The sequence below is a fragment of the Papio anubis genome, chromosome 7, assembly GCF_008728515.1.
Source record: "Papio anubis isolate 15944 chromosome 7, Panubis1.0, whole genome shotgun sequence".
NCBI lineage: Eukaryota > Metazoa > Chordata > Mammalia > Primates > Cercopithecidae > Papio > Papio anubis.
Genome location: NC_044982.1, coordinates 146,822,464 through 146,843,711, shown reverse-complemented (window position 1 = coordinate 146,843,711; position 21,248 = coordinate 146,822,464). Strand labels below are relative to the sequence as shown.

The window sequence follows — 21,248 nt, the reverse complement described above, 5'->3', positions numbered from 1 at the left end:
CCAGGAGTTCAAGACCAGCCTGAGCAACATAGTGAGACCTCATTTCTACTAAAAATAAAAATAAACTGGCTGGGCACAGTGGCACTTGACTTTGGTTTCCCTTACTATGGAGGATGAAGTGGGAGGATTTTTTGTACCCAGGAGTCCATGGCTGCAGTGAGCCAGGGTCATGCCACTGTACTCCAGCCTAGGCAACAGATCCAGATCCTGTCTCTAAAAATGAAATAAAATAATAAAATAAAAGTTAAGAACTTTCACCTTTGGCATATCCAAATCACCAGCAGCACTACTCTCGTGCTTTGGGACCATTATTAAGTATAATAAGGGTTACTTGAGCACAAGAACTGCAATGCTGGGACAGCTGATCTGATAAGAGTCAGCTACTAAGTGACTAATATGTGGATGCTAAACAAAAGGATGATTCACATCCTAGGTGGAACAAAATGGGAGTATATGGGATTTCATCAGGATAGTCAGAACGCCTTGTAATTTTTATTTTTATTTTTTGAGACCGAGTCTCACTCTGTCGCCCAGGCTGGAGTGCGGTGGTGCCATCGTGGCTCACTGCATCCTCAGCCTCCTGGGTTCAACCAATTCTTGTGCCTCAGCCTCCCAAGTAGCTGAGATTACAGGCTTGTGGCATCACATCCAGCTAATTTCTGTGTTTATAGTAGAGACGGAGTTTTGCCATATTGCCCAGGCTGGTCTCGAACTCTTGGGCTCAGTGATCCACCCGACCGACTCAGCATCCCAAAGTGCTGAGATTACAGGCATGGGCCACTGCGCCTGGCCAGAATGACTTGTAATTTAAAACTGATGAATTATTTCTGGAATTTTTCACTTAATATTTTTGGACCACCATTGACTGTAGATAACTGAAACTGCTGAAAGTGAAACCATGAGTAAGGAGAAACTACTCTATTTAGTTTTTTATTGTTGAGTTTAAGAGTCCTTTAGGTATTCTAGATACAAGTTCTGATCAGATATATGATTTGCAAATATTTTCTCCCATTCTGGGTTGTCATTTTATTTTCTCAATGATCTCTTTTGAAGACCAAAAGTTATTTAAAATTTTGATGAAATGCAATTTATCTGTTTTTTAAAATTTTGTCCCTAAGCTTTCGGTGTCATATCTTAGAAGGCTCTGACTAATCCAAAGTCATGAAGATTTACTTCTATACATTTTCTTCTAGGAGCTTTATAGTTTTAGCTCTTACATTTAGGTCTGTGATCCATTGTTAGCTAATTTTTGTGTATGGTATAAGGAAGGAGTCCAAATTCATTTTTCTCCATGTAGATATCTAGTGGTCCCAGCACCACTTGTTGAAGACTACTCTTTTGCCATTGAATGGTCTTGGCACTCTTGTTGAAATATCAGTTGACCGAAATGTATGAATTTATTTCTAGACTCTTAATTCTATTCCTTTTATCTATTCGTCTATCCTTATGTCAATACCACACAATCTTTTTTTTTCCCCCTACACAATCTCGATTACTGCAGATTTGTAGTAACTTGAAATTGAGAAGGATGAATCCAACTTTGTTCCTCTTTTTGAAGATTGTTTTGACTGTTCTGATTCCCTTGTAATTCCTTATCAATTTTAAGATTAACCTGTCAATTTCTGCAGAAAAACCAGCTGGAATTTTGATAGGGATTCTGTTGAATCTGTAGGTTAAGTTAATGAATATTGACATCTTAAAAATATTAAGTCTTCTGGTTCATGAACATGGGATGTCTTTCCAGTTATGTATATCTTTAAATTCTTTCAATGTTTTGTAGGTTTCAGAATACAAGTTTTGCACTTCTTTTTCTTTAATTAATAGACTTTATTTTTTAGGGCAGTGTAAGGTTTGCAGAAAAATTCAATCGAAAGCACAGAGAGTTCCCATATACTCCCTCCCCATCCCTCAACCCTGTGCACAGTTTTTCCTATTACTAACATCATGCATGAGTGTGGTACATTTGTTATAATTGATGAACCAATATTGATACATTATTATTGGTTAAAGTTCTTTGTTTACATTAGGATTCACTCTAATGTGTTTTACAGTTCTGTGGGTTTTAACAAATGCATAATGTTATATATCCATCATTACGGTGTCATTCAGAATAGTTTCATTGTCCCAGAAATCCCTGTGCTCCATTTGTTCATCCTTTTCTCTCTCTCCCAAAATCCCTGGGAACTATTGATCTTTTGATTGTCTTTATAGTTCTGCCCTTTCCAGAAAGTCATGTAGTTGGAATCATAGTATATATAGCCTTTTCAATCTGGCTCCTTCCACTTAACAATAAGGTTCCTCTGCATCTTCTTCTGGCACAATACCTCCTTTATAGTGCTGAATGATATTCCATTGTATAGATGTGCCACGATTTGTTTATCCATTCACCCACAGGAGGTCATTCTGGTGACTTACAAGTTTTAGCAATTATGAATAAGGTGGCTGTAGACATTCATGTGCAGGTTTGTTTGCTTGTTTGTTTGTTTTAAATAGTCTTGTTATTTCACCTACAGTAGCATGATCCTGGCTCACTGCAGTCCTGACTCCTGGACTCAAGTGATCCTCCCACCTCGTGCTCCCTAGTGGCTGGGACTACAGGTGCGTGCCACCATGGCTGGCTTTTTTTTTTTTTTTTTTAAAGACAGAGTCTCACTGTGTTGCCCAGCCTGGTCTTGAACTCCTGGGATCAAGTGATCCTCCTGCCTCAGCCTCCCAAAGCACTGGGATTACAGGCATGAGCCACCACACCCAGGCAGGTTTTTGTGCAGACGTAAGTTTTCAACTCATTTGGCTGGATTGCATAATAAGACTAATTTTAGCTTTGTAGAAATGTACCAAGTTATTTTTCAAAGTAGCTATACTGTTTTGCATTCCTACCACCAATGAATGAGAGCTTCTATTGTTCCACATCCTTGGCAGCATTCAGTGTCATCAGTAGTTTAGATTTTAACCATTCTAATGTGTGTGCAGCAGTATCTTATTGTTTTAATTTGCAATTCCTTAATGACATGGGAAGCATCTTTTCATATGCTTATTATCATCTATATATATATCTATATATATATCACCTATATATATACTATTTTTAGAGACAGTGTCTCTAAAAATATATATGAATATATAAAATATATATAAATATATAATATATAATATATAAAATTAAAAAATATATATATATATATTTTTTTCCCCCTTAGAGACAGTGTCTCACTCTGTTGCCCAGGCTGGGCTCAAGTAATCCTCCTGCCTTACCCACTCTGGTAGCTGGGACTACAGGTGCATGCCACCACGCCTGACTAAATTTTTTTTTTTTTTTTTTTTTTTTTGAGACGGACCGTCGCCCAGGCTGGAGTGCAGTGGCCAGATCTCAGCTCACTGCAAGCTCCACCTCCCGGGTTTACGCCATTCTCCCGCCTCAGCCTCCCGAGTAGCTGGGACTACAGGCGCCCGCCACCACGCTCGGCTAGTTTTTTGTATTTTTTTAGTAGAGACAGGGTTTCACCATGTTAGCCAGGATGGTCTCGATCTCCTGACCTCGTGATCTGCCCATCTCGGCCTCCCAAAGTGCTGGGATTATAGGCTTGAGCCACAGCGCCCGGCCCTAATTTTTTTTTTAAAGACAGGGTCTCAGCCATGTTGGCATCAGAAGTTCGCCAACATGGCAAAAGCCCATCTCTACTAAAAATACAAAAATTAGCCAGGCCTGGTGGCGGGCGCCTGTAATCCCAGCTACTCGGGAGGCTGAGGCAGGAGAATTGCTTGAACCTGGGAGGCGGAGGTTGCAGTGAGCTGCGATCGTGCCATTGCACTCCAGCCTGCGTGACAAGAGCAAGATTCCGTCTCAAAAGAAAAAAAAAAAAAGACAGGATCTTACTGTATTGCCCAGGCTGGTCTTGAACTCCTGGCCTCAAGTGATCCTCCTGCTTCAGCCTCGCGAAGTGCTGGAATTACAGGCCACTGTGCCCAACCTCCATCTATATGTCTTCTCTCACTTCCTTATTTTAAATTTATTGTGAAGTATTTTACTGTTTTTGAAGCTATAGTAAATAGAATTGTTTTCTTAATTTCATTTTCTTTTTTCCCTTTCTTTACATGCTGCCTTGAGATGAGATTAATTTTATTTTCAGATTGTTCACTGCAAATGGATAAAATACATTGGTTTTTGTATACTGATCTTGTATGCTTTGACTTTGATGAACTCGTTTGTTATCTAAGATCATATCTTCTGCAAAAAGAGATCGTTTTACTTCTTCCTTTCCCATCTGGACTCCTTTTATTTGTTTCTCTTGCCTAATAGCCTTGACTAGAACTTCTAGTACAATGTTGTATAAAAGTGACAAGAATGGACATCCTTGTCTTGTTCCTGATCTTAGGGGGAAAGCATCTAGCCTTTCACCATGAGTATGATGTTAGTATGGGTTTTTCCATAGATGTCCTATAGCAGGCTGAGCAAGTTGGGGAAACTTTTTAAGCATATAAATGCTTGGACCCTACCATTACAGTTTTTGATTCACTGAGTCTGGGAAGGACCGGTATCTTTAGTTGTACAAAGGTATATAAGAAAATAAAAGGTGGCCGGGCGCGGTGCCTCAAGCCTGTAATCCCAGCACTTTGGGAGGCCGAGATGGGCGGATCACTAGGTCGGGAGATCGAGACCATCTTGGCTAACACAGTGAAACCCCGTCTCTACTAAAAAATACAAAAAACTAGCCGGGCGTGGTGGCGGGCGCCTGTAGTCCCAGCTACTCAGGAGGCTGAGGCAGGAGAATGGCGTGAACCCAGGAGGCGGAGCTTGCAGTGAGCTGAGATCCGGCCACTGCACTCCAGCCTGGGCGACAGAGCCAGACTCCGTCTCAAAAAAAAAAAAAAAAAGAAAAGAAAAGAAAAGATATATAAGTTATTCTGATCCACAGGGTTGAAAATATCTGCTGTATCATGGTTGAAGTATCTTATACTTCATTCTTTTAAAATCTATGCTACCACTCTGATTCTCCCCCCTCAACTGAGCACCTTGGACTTAATATTATTGGGTTCCTACTGCTATATTCTTAACTCTAATTCTTTTGGATACTAAACCATGAAAAATGGTTTGTATTGCATAGGTTAACTTATTTTTTTATATACTGGGTATCATTAGGATATGGTATTAAGATTTATTTTCACCTATAAATAATGTAAGCTACTTGATGATCCCACTTATGGCTGATTTCCTTCCTTATCATAGCAGAGGTGGTACTCAGAACATAATTTTATTTTCCTTTTTTTAAAATTTCAATAGGTTTTGGAGAACAGGTGGTATTTGGTTACACAGATAAGTTACTTAGTGGTAATTTCTGAAATTTTGGTGCACCCGTCACCCGAGCAGTGTACAGTGTACCTGATGTGTAATCTTTTAACCCTTATTCTCCCGAATCTCCAAAGTCCACTGTAGCGTTTTTATGCCTTTGCATCCTTGTAGCTTAGCTCCCACTTAATGAGTGAGAACATACGATGTTTGGTTTTCCATTCCTCAGTTACCTCACTTAGAATAATGGTCTCCAATTCCATCCAGGTTGCTTCAAATGCCATTATTTTGTTCCTTTTTATGGCTGAGTAGTATTTCATGGTAGATATATACCACATTTTCTTTATCTACGCATTGATTGATGGGCATTTGGGCTGGTTCCATATTTTTGCAGTTGTGAATTGTGCTGCTAAAACATACATGTGCAAGTATCTTTTTCATATAATGACTTCTTTTCTTCTGGGTAGATACCCAGGAATGGGATTGCTGGATCGAATGGTGGATCTACTTTTAGTTCCTTAAGGAATCTCCACACTGTTTTCCATAGTGGTTGTACAAATTTACATTCTCCCCAACAGTGTAAATGTGTTCCCGTTTCACCACATCCATGCCAGTATCTATTATTTTTTGATTTTTTTATTATGGCCATTCTCACAGGAGTAAGGGGGTATCACATTGTGGTTTTGATTTGCATTTCCCTGATAATTAGTGATGTTGAACTTTTTTCATATGCTTGTTTGCCATTTGTATATCTTTTGAAAATTGTCTATTCATGCCCTTAGCCCAATTTTTGATGGGATTGTTTGTTTTTTTCTTGCTGATTTGCTTGAGTTCCTTGTAGATTCTGAATATTAGTCGTTTGTCAGATGCATAGATTGCGAAGATTTTCTCCCACTCTGTGGGTTGTCTGTTTCCTTTTGCTGTGCAGAAGCTTTTTAGTTTAGTTTAGTCCCATCTAATTATCTTTGTTTTTCTTGCATTTGCTTTTGGGTTCTTGGTCATGAAGTCTTTACCTAAGCCAATGTGTAGAAGGGTTTTTCCAATGTTATCTTCTAGAATTTTTATGGTTTCAAATCTTAGATTTAATTAAGTCTTTGATCCACCTTGAGTTGACTTTTTGTATAACGTGAGAGAGGAGAATCCAGTTTCATTCTCCTACATGTGGCTTGCCAATTATCCCAGCACCATTTGTTGAATAGGGTATCTTTCCCCACTTTACGTTTTTGTTTGCTTTGTCAAAGATCAGTTGACTGTGAGTATTTGGCTTGATTTCTGGGCTCTCTATTCTGTTCCATTGGTCTATATGCCTGTTTTTATACCAGTATTATGATGTTTTGGTATACAGTATAGTTTGAAGTCAGGTAATATAATGCCTCCAGATTTGCAGAACATAATTATTGATGGCCCTTGTAAATTATTTTTTGTTTATTTTATCAATCTTATTTTTTTTTATTTTTACCCATATGAATAATAGTTATTTTGCTTCTTTAGGACACCATGTAAAATTGAACCTAGTATAAACCACATCCTCAGCACCAGAAAGCCTGGAAAGGAAGAAGGAGATCCTCTACAAAGGGTTCAGAGCCATCAGCAAGCATCTGAGGAGAAGAAAGAGAAAATGATGTATTGTAAGGAGAAGATTTATGCAGGAGTGGGGGAATTCTCCTTTGAAGAAATCCGGGCTGAAGTTTTCCGGAAGAAATTAAAAGAGCAAAGGGAAGGTGTGTGTAATTCAAGTTTGTGAAAAGGACTTAACTTAGTTGTGTGAAGGTTGAGCTGATCTACTACGTCTGAAGAAAACTAACCTTATACTTTGCACCTTTATGTGATATTTCTATGGTTGTACTGTTTCTTTCTGTGTATCAGCCAAACTCCCATTGCTGCCTTCCACGAAAACTCCTTGAGGTGTGGGGGTACTGAGTATGTTTAGAAGTAAAGGAAGAAGTTCTGAACTGTGTGAACAATTTATGTTCCCCAATACAATAAGCAGGTGGCTATGATCCCTGACATGCATATATGTGCATTCCATGCATCCCTATTAAGTACTTTGCTAATGCTATTGCTTGAAATATTCCACTTTACCTTTGATATTTTGTCTGAAATTTCTCCAGGAGCTTATTTAGATTAACCTACTAGGTCACACTGCAATGATTTAGATTATGGATATTCATATTTTTTAAAGACATTATAAATTTAAAAAGTTTAAAAATTGAGATATGGGAATTTTTGGGAAACAGGAAACGGTTCTGATTCTGGAGCCTTGAGTACTTGAAAGCAAGAGGTAGGGCAGAATGGGCTGGAAAGTAGGGAAGTAAGGCATATGAGGCTTAAGGCTTGAGAAGGTGAAGGAGAGTAAAGAAGGGTACAGAAAATGAGGTAGGGGAGGGTCCACTTCCATTTAGACATTTTTTATTAGGATCTATAAGGAGAAAGTAATGTTTCTTTTATACATGGATGTCCAGAATAACCTACTAATATAGCTCAGCTCTCTTAAGAGGATGTAGTGTTTGTGGGGTTAGCTGGGAAACTTAACCATCACTTATACTTTGAGGAGCAATCTTTTCTGAGTTCCAGGTGACAACTTTGGTAAAACAGACTGTTAGTAAGTTTGGAATTGTTTTCATTTGTTACACTAATTAGTGTCATCCAAGATTGTCAAAAGTGCTCTGGGTTCAAATTGAACCTGTGTGTCTAGGTAGGAGAGAGGGATAGTTGCAAAGCAAGGTGTTAGTTGAGTAAGGGTTTTAGAAAAGGAGAACCACTCCAGCAAAGAAATAGGCTAGAAGGGTGGCCAAATATGAACCAGAAAAGGAACTAGGTATCTAGATAAAAACTGTTTCCTAAGGGAAAAGCTTAGTCTGTACCAGGTATATAGAAGGAAAATGAAAGTCCATTTTAGGGCTGAGCATAGTGACTCACACCTGTAATCCCAGCACTTTGGGGGAAAAAAGACCAGCCTGGGCAACATGGTGAATTTTCATTTCTGTGGGAAAAAGAAAAAGTACATTTTGTTTTCAACTAGCCAGAGAAGGACCTACTCTAGATTAGATGGGATTTAATTAGGAATAAGAAGGCACTGACCTCTGAGAATTTTTAAATATTCATTTCTATTGTGTTGTTTTGTTTTGTTTTGTTTTAAATAGACGGGGTCTCCCTGTGTTGCCCAGGCTGGTCTCAAACTCCTGGGCTCAAGTTATCCTCCCACCTTGGCCTTTCAAAATGCTGGGATTATAGGCATGAGCTACCATGCAGACCTTAATACTCATTTTTCAGCTGGTCTCTGAATCTATTTCATGAGCTTGTATAAATTCCCATCTGTGTATAAGTTTGTACCCTTATATAAATCCTCATTTCAATAAATGTGGTTTCTAGTTATTGTCAAAAACTGGCTTCGAAGACTTGCTAACTACTTACTCTCAGGGAAGAATACAAGAAAAGAAGCCACAATCAGGGCCTACACAAAGGTTGTTTTTCTTTGCATTGCACTTCCAAATCATTTTTCCCTCTTCTTTCAAAAACTCTGGCTTCTTTCAGATTTCTATCCTCTAATTCTTTTCTATTTCCTGAGCCTCCTTAGTGTACTCACCTCAGACTTTTCAGTCACACCCCATCATTCATTAATTGACTAATAAGCACATGGCTCACTATCTATGCCTCTTTACCCTAACCTGCAAAACCCTGCATGGCCAAGCATGGTAGCATGTGCCTGTAGTCCCAGCTACTCAGGAGGGTAAGGCAGAAGGATTGAACCCAGAAGTTTGAGACCAGCCTGAGCAATATAGCAAGACCTCATATCCAAAAACAAACAAAACCCCATGTGACTTAGCCTTTGCCTATCTCTCCAACCCCATCTTTTTATATTCACCCTCTTACTATGCTGCAACCACACTGAACTTCCTTTGGATTCTTAGACACAGTGGTCTTTTCCTGCATTAGGGCCTTTGTGCCACCTAGTTGGTTAGCCTAGAATCTTACCCCAGAACTTTGGCCCCTTATCATTTAAGTTACAGCTTAATAATGTCACTTCATCAGAATGATCTTCCCTGATCACTGGTCTTAAGTAGCCCTCCCTTGGTTCACCTCCATCTGTCTACCGAGTCACACATTCTCACGTCATCTATTTTATTCTTTTTCTAAACTGATTTTCTTGTGTGTGTGTTTCCCCCAAATTTGATTGTTAGCATCACATAACCAAGGACTTTGTATTATGTACCACTGAAACCTAAGTACTCAGAGTTGTGCTTGGCACATAGTAGGTATTCAATATTTTTTCCTTTTAGTAGAAACCTGTGTTGTTCAAAGGTATTCTGTTTTTTTATTGAATGGATAAATAATAGAGGCCTAGACCACAAGTTGAGGACCTTGTTCCACTTAAATCATTTTCATCTGTATTAGTAACATATGTGTTGAGGAGATGAGCTCCAAAGGCAGTTTTGGACAGAATGAGTTACTATGAGGAATAATACCTCAAGCAACTTTACTGTTTCTAGCCGAGCTATTGACCAGTGCAGAGAAGAGAGCAGAAATGCAGAAACAGATTGAAGAGATGGAAAAGAAGCTAAAAGAAATCCAAACTACTCAGCAAGAAAGAACAGGTGATCAGGTAATTTTTCTTTTTTCAATACACAAAACTAAAATTTATTGAAACAAACTTAAACATTGTAAAAATATAGAAGGTTAAAATCCTCCCAACCCCCATTTAGAGTTTCTGGTAGCTTCCTAGCTGTTAGTAGCAGGAAAGTTCAGCGGGAAAGTAATTTAACAGGTGACTTCAAATAGAATTTGTGTCATGTGAAATAAGTGGTGCAGTTTATTGACTTCTTAGTTATACTCCAAATCATTATGTTGTTAATTCTGGCTTAAGCTTTTTATTCTAGCTATGTTCCATTAAAATGGGATTGCCTAAAGAAATTTAGTATATGCCTGGCACTGCTCAGTTGAGTACAATAGTACTGGTTTAGAGTAGGAATATAAATTATTGGAAATGACTTTTGTGGTATACTCATCTTATCTTGTTAGTGGATGTCTAGGGAAAGAGTACAGTAAAGCTAATGTTAGAGCTTGAAAATAGTATTTTCTGGGTGCAAGGGACATTGATTTTGTTTATTTAATGCAAACAGCAAGAAGAAACGATGCCTACAAAGGAGACAACTAAACTGCGAATTGCTTCCGAGTCTCAGGAAATGCCAGGAATGACTCTATCCAGTTCTGCTTGTCGAGTAAACTCTTGTGCCAAGTAAGATTACATTGGTGGAAGGGACAGTGCCTATAGGAGGGCATTTAGACACAACCCTTGATTCTCTAGTGCCTTGAAGTCTCTTTTACAGTATTGAGACATGGTTTTTATAAGTCTCTGTCACAACATAAGCTTTGATTCTGATTAGGGAGGACAGAGCATTGACTGTTTTCCACTGAAGAAACATGTTTCTTATAGAAACAAATACATTAAATGTTTTTAAAAAACAAAATCACCCATTTCTACCACCAAGAGATGACTACCATTAACACTGTTCTGTCTTTTCTTTTGTGTTGTATTTTTGTTTTATTTTATAAAAATGTCAGCTTACCATTTTGTAATCTGCTTATACTATTAATGCAACTTGACATCTATTATCAAATATATTTCTGCAACATTTTTGATAACCAAAGGTTCCATCTTCTTTAAGAGAATTTGGATTGACAGTAATAATTTATCTTAGAGTAAATATTATATTTAATGGAAAAACCTCCTGGACTTTTAAAAACTAAACAGTTCTTTCTGTGGGTATCGAGCACATGATTTAAAACAAGTTTCTTCACAGAGAAACTTCACTTGCGGAGAACATTTGGCAGGAACAACCTCATTCTAAAGGTGAGTTGTATTTGACAACCTTGAGAAGAACTTGCTGATAACAAATGTATTATGTAATAAATGGTAAATATTTTTATTATGATAAAGGGATTGAAAGAAAGAGGGGGACTAGGATGCTAGGAATTTAGTGTAGGCATATGCTTTATGATAGGAAAGACATTTGAAAGAGTTTTTTTTAAAGATTCCTCAGTGTTTCAAAATATTTGGTTTAATTGTAATTTTAAATTTACACTAACCACCAAATCTTATATTTTAGTTACTGTACACTAAACAGCCAAGACACTAAGGAAGGTGTTTCTTTTCAGGGAAAAAAAAAATTGAAGCTACTTTATATTCAAATTGGTTTTCTTCAGAACATGTTAAAAGTGGCGAAACATGAATATCTACTTGGAAATGGCTTTGCAAAAACAAAAATAAAAAACATTAAAATCTAATTAAACCTCTGTTTCTAACCAACAATTTATTGGAAATGTAAAGCATGGAGGAACATTGTTAATAACACAGGGGGATAGAATTGGCAAAATCCAGCATCATGGGGCTAGCAACCCAGTTTGTTGAACAAAAACTCCCCCCAAAACTCTATAGAATAAAAGAGATTTAAGAGGCATTTGAACAATCACAGTATACGGATCTTAACTCTGCATTCCCAATTCAAACAAACTTTAAAAAAAAATTATTTATATTTTTTTGAGACTGAGTCTCACTCTGTCACCCAGGCTGGAGTGCAGTGGCACGATTTCAGCTCATTGCAAGCTCTGCGTCCCGGGTTCATGCCATTCTCCTGCCTCAGCCTCCTGACAGGCTGGGACTACAGGCGCCTGCCACCTCGCCCGGCTGATTTTTTTTTTTTTTTTTTTTTTTTTTTAGTAGAGACAGGGTTTCATCATATTAGCCAGGATGGTCTCGATCTCCTGACCTCGTGATCCGCCCACCTTGGCCTCCCAAAGTGCTGGGATTACAGGCATGAGCCACTGTGCCCGGCCAAAACATTTTTTTAATTGGTAAAATATGAAATTTCTGACTGGACATTTGATATTCATAAATTGCTCATTTTATAGGTAGGTATCATGTTTTGGGATTGGGATTTTTAAAAAGCCTCTTTTAGAAATATGTACGGAAATATTTGCAGATAAAATGACATGTCTGGAATTTGGTTTAAAATAATCCTGTTGGATTGGGTTTGGGGCGTAGTGACAGTGGTAGGGAATCTAAACGGAACATGATCATCTATGTTTAGGTAATTATTAAATTGTTTAATGACCTTTTATATGTTTGAAGTTTTTTGTTATTAAAAAAACATTGCCTTGCTGCTTTCAAACAATACAAAATACTGATTAATTTATCTGGTTGTCTTGAAGAGTAAAGCATTTACTCCTAGAGTATGTATCTAGTCTCTCTTTCTCTAGGTCCCAGTATACCTTTCTCCATTTTTGATGAGTTTCTTCTTTCAGAAAAGAAGAATAAAAGGTTTGTTTGTTTGTTTGTTTTTAACTTAAGAATTTTCTGTTATTATAAGTGAGGATAAATTAGGGGCTACTGTTATGAAAAAAATTGCTAAGTGAGGTATGTCTTTTTCCAGTCCTCCTGCAGATCCCCCACGAGTTTTAACTCAACGAAGACCCCTTGCAGTTCTCAAAACCTCAGAAAGCATCACCTCAAATGAAGATGTGTCTCCAGATGTTTGTGTAAGGAGCAGTATCCTTAAGTTAATGTAAACGGGCTAGTGGATTGTTTATTCAAATCCACAAAAGCTTAAGGTTAAAATTGAAACCACTGACTTGAATTAAGCACATGAAAAGATGCTCAGCATTATTACTCAACAGGGAAATGCAAATCAAAACCACAGTGAGATACTACTTTATATCCACTAGGATAGCTATAATAAAAAATTATGCACAATAACAAGTGTTGGCAAAGTTGTGGAGAAATTAGAACATACATTACTGGTGGGAATGTAAAATGGTGTAGCAACTTTGGAAAACAGTTTGGCAGCTCTTTAAAATGTTAAACACAGTTACCATATGATCCCACAGTTCTGTGCCTAGGTATATACTCAAAATAATTGAAAACACATGTTCACACAAAAAATTTATACACAAATGTTCATAGCTGTATTACTCATGATAGTGGAAACAACCCCAAATGTCCATCAACTGATGAATGGATAAACAAAATGTTGTATATCCATACCATGAAATATTATTTGGCTATAAAAAGGAATGAAGTACTAATACATGTCACAACATAGGTGAACCTTGAAAACGTTATGTCAAGTGAATGAAATCAGATACAAAGACCACATATTATATGATGTCATTTTCATGAAATATCCAGAATAGGCAAAGGTATGGATTGAAGTTTTCCAGGGGATTAGGGAGAGGGTGGTGGAGAGTGACTGCTAATGGGTATGGGGTTTCTTTTTGGAGTGATGAAAGTATTCTGGAATTAGATAGTGATGATGGTTGTACAACCTTGTGAATATACCAAAAACCACTGAAATACACTTCAAAAGGGTCAATTTTATGGTGTATGAATTATATATCAATTTTTATAAGTGAGGATAAATCACTAATTTTAAAGCCTTTTGCACTTTTAATTTTTTAACCAACATAGCAAAAGACATTTGTTCTTTTTTATATAAAATACCTTTTGTGGCAATGCAAAAGTTATGTGGGCCAATCATTTTTCTTCAGTAATGTTCTATATTAACCGCTGTAGACTAATGACATAATGCTTAGGGTGAAAAGACCCTGTGTAGACATTTAAGTCAAAATAACCTTTATTATTGGCATTTTATTAAAGTTTTAAGGAGGAAAAATCATTCTCTTCAAACCAGCCTCTGGAAGCTTGTCATGAGACTGAAAAGAATTGAGTATGTTTAATCTGAAGACTTTTAAGGGGTGATGTGAGCAGTAGCTTTAGTGACTTAAAGCAGCGTTTTCCACATCCTAGGGAATCATTTGGAGGAAGTTTTTTTGAAAACACTTTTTCATTTTAGTTTCTTCTCTATTGAGGTATATTTTATATCCGGTAAACTGCACAAATATTGTACAGCAGGGTGAATTTTTCCATGCAATTTTTTCTCCTATCAAGATATAGAATTATTTCCATCAACTCAGAAGAGACTAGGGAGTCTTTTGTGACTAACAGTGCTTAAGCCCCATTCCATCAATGTGCCATTGGAATTTCCAGGGAAGAAGTCCAACCATGTATTTTTGTCGTTTAAAAAATACTTTCTCAGATAATTCTGATACAGTTAGTCTACTGACTGCTATGAAAAGACAGTGATGTAAGAGTAATTGATTACATACTGTGTTCTGGAGTATACCACCAGAGAACATGATTAACAGGCTGGATTTGGATGCAGTGGTTCTAGATTCAGCTGTTCAAGGATACGCTTATTTGTTAAAGGAGTCCAACTTCATCGACCTTTTTTTTTTTAACCAATCTTTTACTTGAATTTTGTTACTAGGTACCTAAAATATGTAAGCTACTAGGGCTATAAGTAGTATTTGCATAAAATGTATAGATTATAAACATCTATTTTACTTTAATCACATATATAAATACATATATATATATATATTTTTTTTTTTATTTCTTTCTTTCTTTTTCTTTTTTAGATAGGCTGTCTGTCACCCAGGCTGGAGTATAGTGGCGTGATCTCAGCTCACTGCAGCCTCTACCTCCTGGACTCAAGCATTCCTCCCACCTCAGCCTCCCAATTAGGTGGGACTACAGGTGTGAGCCACTATGCCTGGCCAATTTTTTATTTTTTGGAGAGACACGGTTTCGCCATGTTGCCTAAGCTGGTCTCAAACTCCTGGGCTCAAGTGATCCTCCCGCCTCAGCCTGCCTCCCAGAGTGTTGGGATTACAGGTGTGAGCCAATACACCTGGCCAAATCTTTTTTTTTTTTTTTTTTTGAGATTGAGTTTCACTCTTTCACTCAGGCTGGAGTGAGGTGGCATGATCTCAGCTCACTGCAGCCTCTGCCCCCTGGGTTCGAGCAATTCTCCTGCCTCAGCCTCCTGAGTAGCTGGGATTACAGGCGCCTGCCACCACGCCCAGCTAATTTTTGTATTTTTAGTAGGGACGGAGTTTTGCCATGTTGGCCAGGCTGGTCTCGAGCGCCTGACCTCAGGTGATCCACCCACCTCAGCCTCCCAAAGTGCTGGGATTACAGCCACTGCACCTGGCCTATTATTTTTTTTAACTATACTTTGTTTCTTCCAGATGTACCGCCCACCTTTAGTTACTCAGAAATTCAAAGTATATGTCAAATTGGTAATGATCTAGAAGGTTAATCTCTAGTATCCATATGGGTTAAATCAAATAGGCACTATTTGTATACTACAGGTAAATATGTAAAGTGGTGTAATTTCTCTGAGGACAGCTAAGTAATACATATAAACTTTAGTGTTTATAACCTTTTGACCTGATAACTCTACTTTTAGGAATTAATCCTAAGAAAATTAAAGTGTTTCTAAAGATTTATGTATATTTAAAGTAGTTTTAAACTAGTAAAAAACAGAATAGCCTGAAAGTTGGTTAATTTCTTATAGACCCACAGTGTGGCCATTATGTTTTTAAAGAATTTTATATAGCATAGGAAGGAAAAAATACAAAAAGTATGAGAAACAGCAATACACAGTATCATGAATGCTACATTCCCTGGTTTTAAAACTCCTTTTTAAATGCATAGAATATGCTGTGCATGTATCCTACCAGACATACATGAATTATCTTTAAGAAATAAATAAAAATTAGGTATGTAGCATAGGGGAAGAAGACCTAAAAACTAGGAGGATAGCAGATTATTAGAATATTTACTAAGTGAAAGCCAGAAGAAAGATAGTATTTGTGCTTTACTTCATAGGTGAAATTTGTTGAGGAACAAAACATTGCCCAATATTTTTCTTTATATGGAGAATCTTCCTGGTACATTTTTTGGATGAAGTATAGTTTACTGTGTTCATGATATAAAAACCTTTTTATCTTTGCCTAGATATTCTGATATGCTATTTCTGTATCCTATGTCACTGAGCTAATGTGTCTCTCTCAGTAAAAAAGTTCTTCATGTATTGAAATAGTTTAGCTAAACTTTATATGGTTTTCACTTCAGGATGAATTTACGGAAATTGAACCCTTGAGTGAGGATGCCATTATCACAGGCTTCAGAAATGTAACAATTTGTCCTAACCCAGAAGACACTTGTGACTTCGCCAGAGCAGCTCGTTTTGTATCCACTCCTTTTCATGAGATAATGTCCTTGAAGAATCTCCCTTCTGATCCTGAGAGACTGTTACAGGAAGAGGATCTAGATGTAAAGACCTCTGAGGACCAGCAGGCAGCTTGTGGCACTATCTACAGTCAGACTCTCAGCATCAAGAAGCTGAGGTGATTGGGAATTTACAGGTTTTACAAACCAGATTGTTTACTCTCTTATTCTGTGTGTGTTTGTCAGTTATAGTAATCAGTTATCAAGTTCTTACTAACTGCCAGGTACTGTGCTAAGTGCTTTATATGAGAGTAGGGCTGCCCCAGATAAAATGTCAATGGTTGATTTGGATGTGAGGGTTAAAAGTAAACTTTGATGGTGAAGAAACTAAGTGGTCCGAGAGGGGTATTGTACCACTGAGGAAAACTTTGCAAAGTGTACATGATTGTCAAAAAGTAGGCATTTAGTTTTTCTTTAATATTGAGTTTAAAATAGTGGTAGGATAGCTTTTGTTAATTTTATTTATTTATTTATTTATTTATTTATTTATTTATTTATTTACTGAAACGGAGTCTCTGTCACCCAGGCTGGAGTGCAGTGGCGCTATCTTAGCTCACTGCAACCTCCGCCTCCTAGGTTCAAGCGATTCTCCTGCCTCAGCCTCCCAAGTAGCCGGGACTGCAGGCGCGCACCACCATGCCTGGCTTATTTTTATATTTTTAGTAGAGACAGGGTTTCACCATGTTGGCCAGGCTAGTCTCAAACTCCTGACATCAGATGATCCACCCGCCTCGGCCTCTCAAAGTGCTGGGATTACAGGAGTGAGCCTCTGCGCCCGGCCAGCTTATGTGAATTTTAAATAGGCAACTAGAGATGTGCTTTTTAAAAAAGTATCTTTTGATAGAGAGATGAAAATGAACTATGGAATAGATATGAGGGAATGGCTTACAGCCAGGGTCTGAGCCTTGTTTTAGGTCAGCTAGTTTAAACTAATTCCAGTTTTAAGAATACTTTTTAATTTGCTAATTTTTGCTTTTAAAGCTACATTTTGAGAGACCAGATGCAGTGGCTCACCTCTGTAATCCCAGCACTTTGGGAGACTGAGGGGGCAGATCACTTGAGGCCAGGAGTTGAAGACCAGCTTGGTCAACCAAAAAAAAAAAAAAAAAAAAAATTTTGAGCTCTACTCAAAAAAACATTTTTTTTGAAACTTTTTCCCTACAAGCTTTTAAGCACATTTGCTAGGATGTATTCACACTGCATGATTTGGGTTTCTCTTTTCTTTGCCTAATCTTTTCTTATTGAAGAAAAAAAAGTCCAGAGAAAGGATAAAGAGGAAGAAAGTGTCAGTGTTAGTCAGTGTTTCTCAATATTATGGAATATAGAGTAGATATTTACTATAGGTAATATCTTTATTTACTATAGGTAAATAAAGCATAAATCCAGAAATGTATGCTGGACATGGCTTGTTCACCAGATTTAGAGGAGGTTACCTAGATTCTGATTTGGGGAAATAATGGACTTGAAAAATGAGATTATTGCTGAGTGCATTGGCTCTTGCCTGTAATCCCAGCACTTTGGGAGGCTAAGGTGGGAGGATCCCTTGAGGCCAGGAGTTTAAGACCAGCGTGGGGAACAAAGTGATGCCTTGTGTCTAATAAAAATCAAAAAAATCAGCTAGGCATGGTAGTACTCACCCAGCTATCATTTCCTGGGCTCAAGTGATTCTCCCACCTCAGCCTCCCAAGTAGTCGCAGAAATTAGCTTTTTTGTTTTACAACCTTTTAGCTACTTGGGAGGCTGAGGTGGGAGGATCACTTGAGCCCAGGAAATTAAGGCTGCAGTGAGCCATGATCGCACCACTGCACTCTAGCTTGGGTGACAGAGTGAGATCCTGTCTCAAAAATAAAAATAAAAGTAAAAAAAAAAAAAAGAGACTATCAAATAAATTGATAACAAATTATAAATTATTTAAACCTAAATTTTATTAAATTGTATTAAAAATAAAAGTATAACATAAAATTATAAAATTTATAGATTAAGGCTGGGTGCAGTGGCTCACACCTATAATCCCAGCACTTTAGGAGGATGAGACAGGTGGATCACATGAAGGCAAGAGTTCAAGACCAGCCTGACTAACATGGTGAAACCCTGTCTCTACTAAAAATACAAAACTTAGCCCAGCGTGGTGGCAGGTGCCTGTAATCCCAGCTACTCAGGAGTCTGAGACAGAATCACTTGAACCTGGGAGGCAGAGGTTGCAGTGAGCCAAAATCGTGCAGTTGCACTCCAGCCTGGGTGACAAGCAAAACTCTGTCTCAAAAAAAAAAAAAAATTATACATTAAGAATTTATGAAATTATAACAAAGTTTATATATATTACTCCTTTTTTTTTTTTTTTTGAGACAGAGTCTTGCTCTGTCGCCCAGGCTGGAGTGCAGTGGCGCCATCTCGGCTCACTGCAAGCTCCGCCTCCCGGGTTCACGCCTTTCTCCTGCCTCAGCCTCCCGAGTAACTGGGGCTACAGGCACCTGCCACGACTCCCAGCTAACTTTTTGTATTTTTAGTAGAGATGGGGTTTCACCGTGTTAGCCAAGATGGTCTTGATCTCCTGACCTCATGATCCACCCACCTCGGCCTCTCATAGTGCTGGGATTACAGGCGTGAGCCACCGTGCCCGGCCGCCAATATATATTATTCCTATAATAATTAACTTATTTGTGATTCTTTTAGCCCAATTATTGAAGACAGTCGTGAAGCCACACACTCCTCTGGCTTCTCTGGTTCTTCTGCCTCGGTTGCAAGCACCTCCTCCATCAAATGTCTTCAGATTCCTGAGAAACTAGAACTTACTAATGAGACTTCAGGTAGGATCATACATACCACTATATCCATGCCTAGCGAACACTTGTTTATCTCAGCAAACTGAGCTCTATGTTTTTCTTTGCTTCTTTTTTTGAGACAGGGTCTCACTCTGTCACCCAGGATGGAGTGCAGTGGCACAATCATAGCTCACTGCAGCCTCAAACTTACTGGGCTCAGGTGATCCTCCTACCTCAGCCTCCTGAGTAGCTGGGACCACAACTGCACCACCACCATGGGCAGCAAATTTTTGTATTTTTTTGTAGAGGCGGGGTTTCGCCATTTTGCCCAGGCTGGTCTCAAACTCCTGGCCTCAAAGGATCCTCCCGCCTCGGCCTCCCACTCTCTGGGATTATAGGTGTGAGCCACCATGCCTAGCCTAGGTGTTTTTCTTAAAGAAGTTGCCCACCGGGTACAGTGGCTCACGCCTGTAATCCCAGCACTTTGGGAGGCCGAGGTGGGTGGATCATGAGGTCAGGAGCTCAAGACCATCCTGGCTAACACAGTTTCTACTAAAAATACAAAAAATTAGTTGGGCATGGTGGCGGGCGCCTGTAGTCCCAGCTACTTGGGAAGTTGAGGCAGGAGAATGGCGTGAACCCGGGCGGCGGAGCTTGCAGTGAGCCAAGATGGCGCCACTGCACTCCAGCCTGGGCGACAGAGCGAGACTCCGTCTCAAAAAAAAAAAGACAGAAGTTGCCATAAATTGTGAAATTTCTAGAATAGATTAGTACGAAGTGAACACAGTTTCATAAACACCTGAGACAGGTGAGTGTAGTTAAATTAACAGTGCTGATTGTGTAACCTTGTTTTTTTTTTTCTTCTACTCTGTTATAATATCCAGTTGAAGCATTAGGTTATTTTTTTGGTGATATCTTTTCACCTTTCCCTCCCACTAGCAGAAAACCCTACTCAGTCACCATGGTGTTCACAGTATCGCAGACAACTACTGAAGTCCCTACCAGAGTTAAGTGCCTCTGCAGAGTTGTGTATAGAAGACAGACCAATGCCTAAGTTGGAAATTGAGAAGGAAATTGAATTAGGTAAGTACCATTGAACGCATGTCCTCTGGTGTATGACAGCATACAAATAAGTGATTATTTGTACTTAAGCTTGATGCTTGAGCAGTGTAAATATTCCTAGATTGTATTTTTTAAAAAAGCAATATAGAGGATGACACATCAGTAACTTCATGTCTTTTTTTTTTTTTTTTGAGACGGAGTCTCGCTCTGTCGCCCAGGCTGGAGTGCAGTGGCCAGATCTCAGCTCACTGCAAACTCCGCCTCCCGGGTTCACGCCATTCTCCTGCCTCAGCCTCCCGAGTAACTGGGACTATAGGCGCCCGCCACCTCGCCTGGCTAGTTTTTTGTATTTTTTAGTAGAGACGGGGTTTCACAGTGTTAGCCAGGATGGTCTCGATCTCCTGACCTCGTGATCCGCCCATCTCGGCCTCCCAAAGTGCTGGGATTACAGGCTTGAGCCACCGCGCCCGCCACTTCATGTCTTAATAATAGGAATTATGTCTTCTCCTCTTACAATTTTTAACAAATTATTTTTAAAAGTATTGTAGATACTACTAACTGGCAAATATACCAGTGCCTCTGTTCCTTAAACCAGGAGGTAAAAGCTAGAGGGCTGTATATGTTCACAGTGATTTTTAAATGGAATCAAACTTTATCAACAGGTAATGAGGATTACTGCATTAAACGAGAATACCTAATATGTGAAGATTACAAGTTATTCTGGGTGGCACCAAGAAACTCTGCAGAATTAACCATAATAAAGGTGGGACTAATTCTTTGTAATTTCAGTTACTTTGTAAATAATATGGATTGAAGCAATAACTGTCCTTATGGTACCATCACATCTTTCTAATAATCTCTCTCAATATGTCCAAATATATTAAGTATCCTTTCAGTTTCATTTTTTTGAGGAAATCTCTGCTGATAGTTTCTGGCCTGCTCCAATCTGGACAAGTTATACATTAACTTTCACACAATCACCATCCGCAGTCACCTTGGAATTTCCATT

The 21,248-nt window shown here is 38.5% G+C and overlaps 1 protein-coding gene across 4 annotated transcripts in view; it reads left to right on the top strand.

Annotated features, from left to right (window-relative positions):
- The window catches only part of BUB1B (BUB1 mitotic checkpoint serine/threonine kinase B), a 61,893-nt gene that overhangs the window by 29,450 nt on the left and 11,195 nt on the right, over positions 1–21,248 (top strand). Inside the window, exons 9-18 of one of the 4 annotated variants that reach the window (XM_003900762.5) lie at positions 6,776–7,005; positions 9,775–9,887; positions 10,405–10,520; positions 11,086–11,135; positions 12,542–12,602; positions 12,715–12,820; positions 16,260–16,534; positions 19,089–19,222; positions 20,120–20,260; positions 20,902–21,002. In XM_003900762.5, the coding sequence (XP_003900811.2) occupies positions 6,776–7,005; positions 9,775–9,887; positions 10,405–10,520; positions 11,086–11,135; positions 12,542–12,602; positions 12,715–12,820; positions 16,260–16,534; positions 19,089–19,222; positions 20,120–20,260; positions 20,902–21,002 (1,327 nt within the window). Of the gene's footprint in view, positions 1–6,775; positions 7,006–9,774; positions 9,888–10,404; positions 10,521–11,085; positions 11,136–12,526; positions 12,603–12,714; positions 12,821–16,259; positions 16,535–19,088; positions 19,223–20,116; positions 20,261–20,901; positions 21,003–21,248 lie in introns of all 4 variants that reach the window. The other 3 variants (XM_009209903.4, XM_009209902.4, XM_009209901.4) reach the window with 3 other exon arrangements.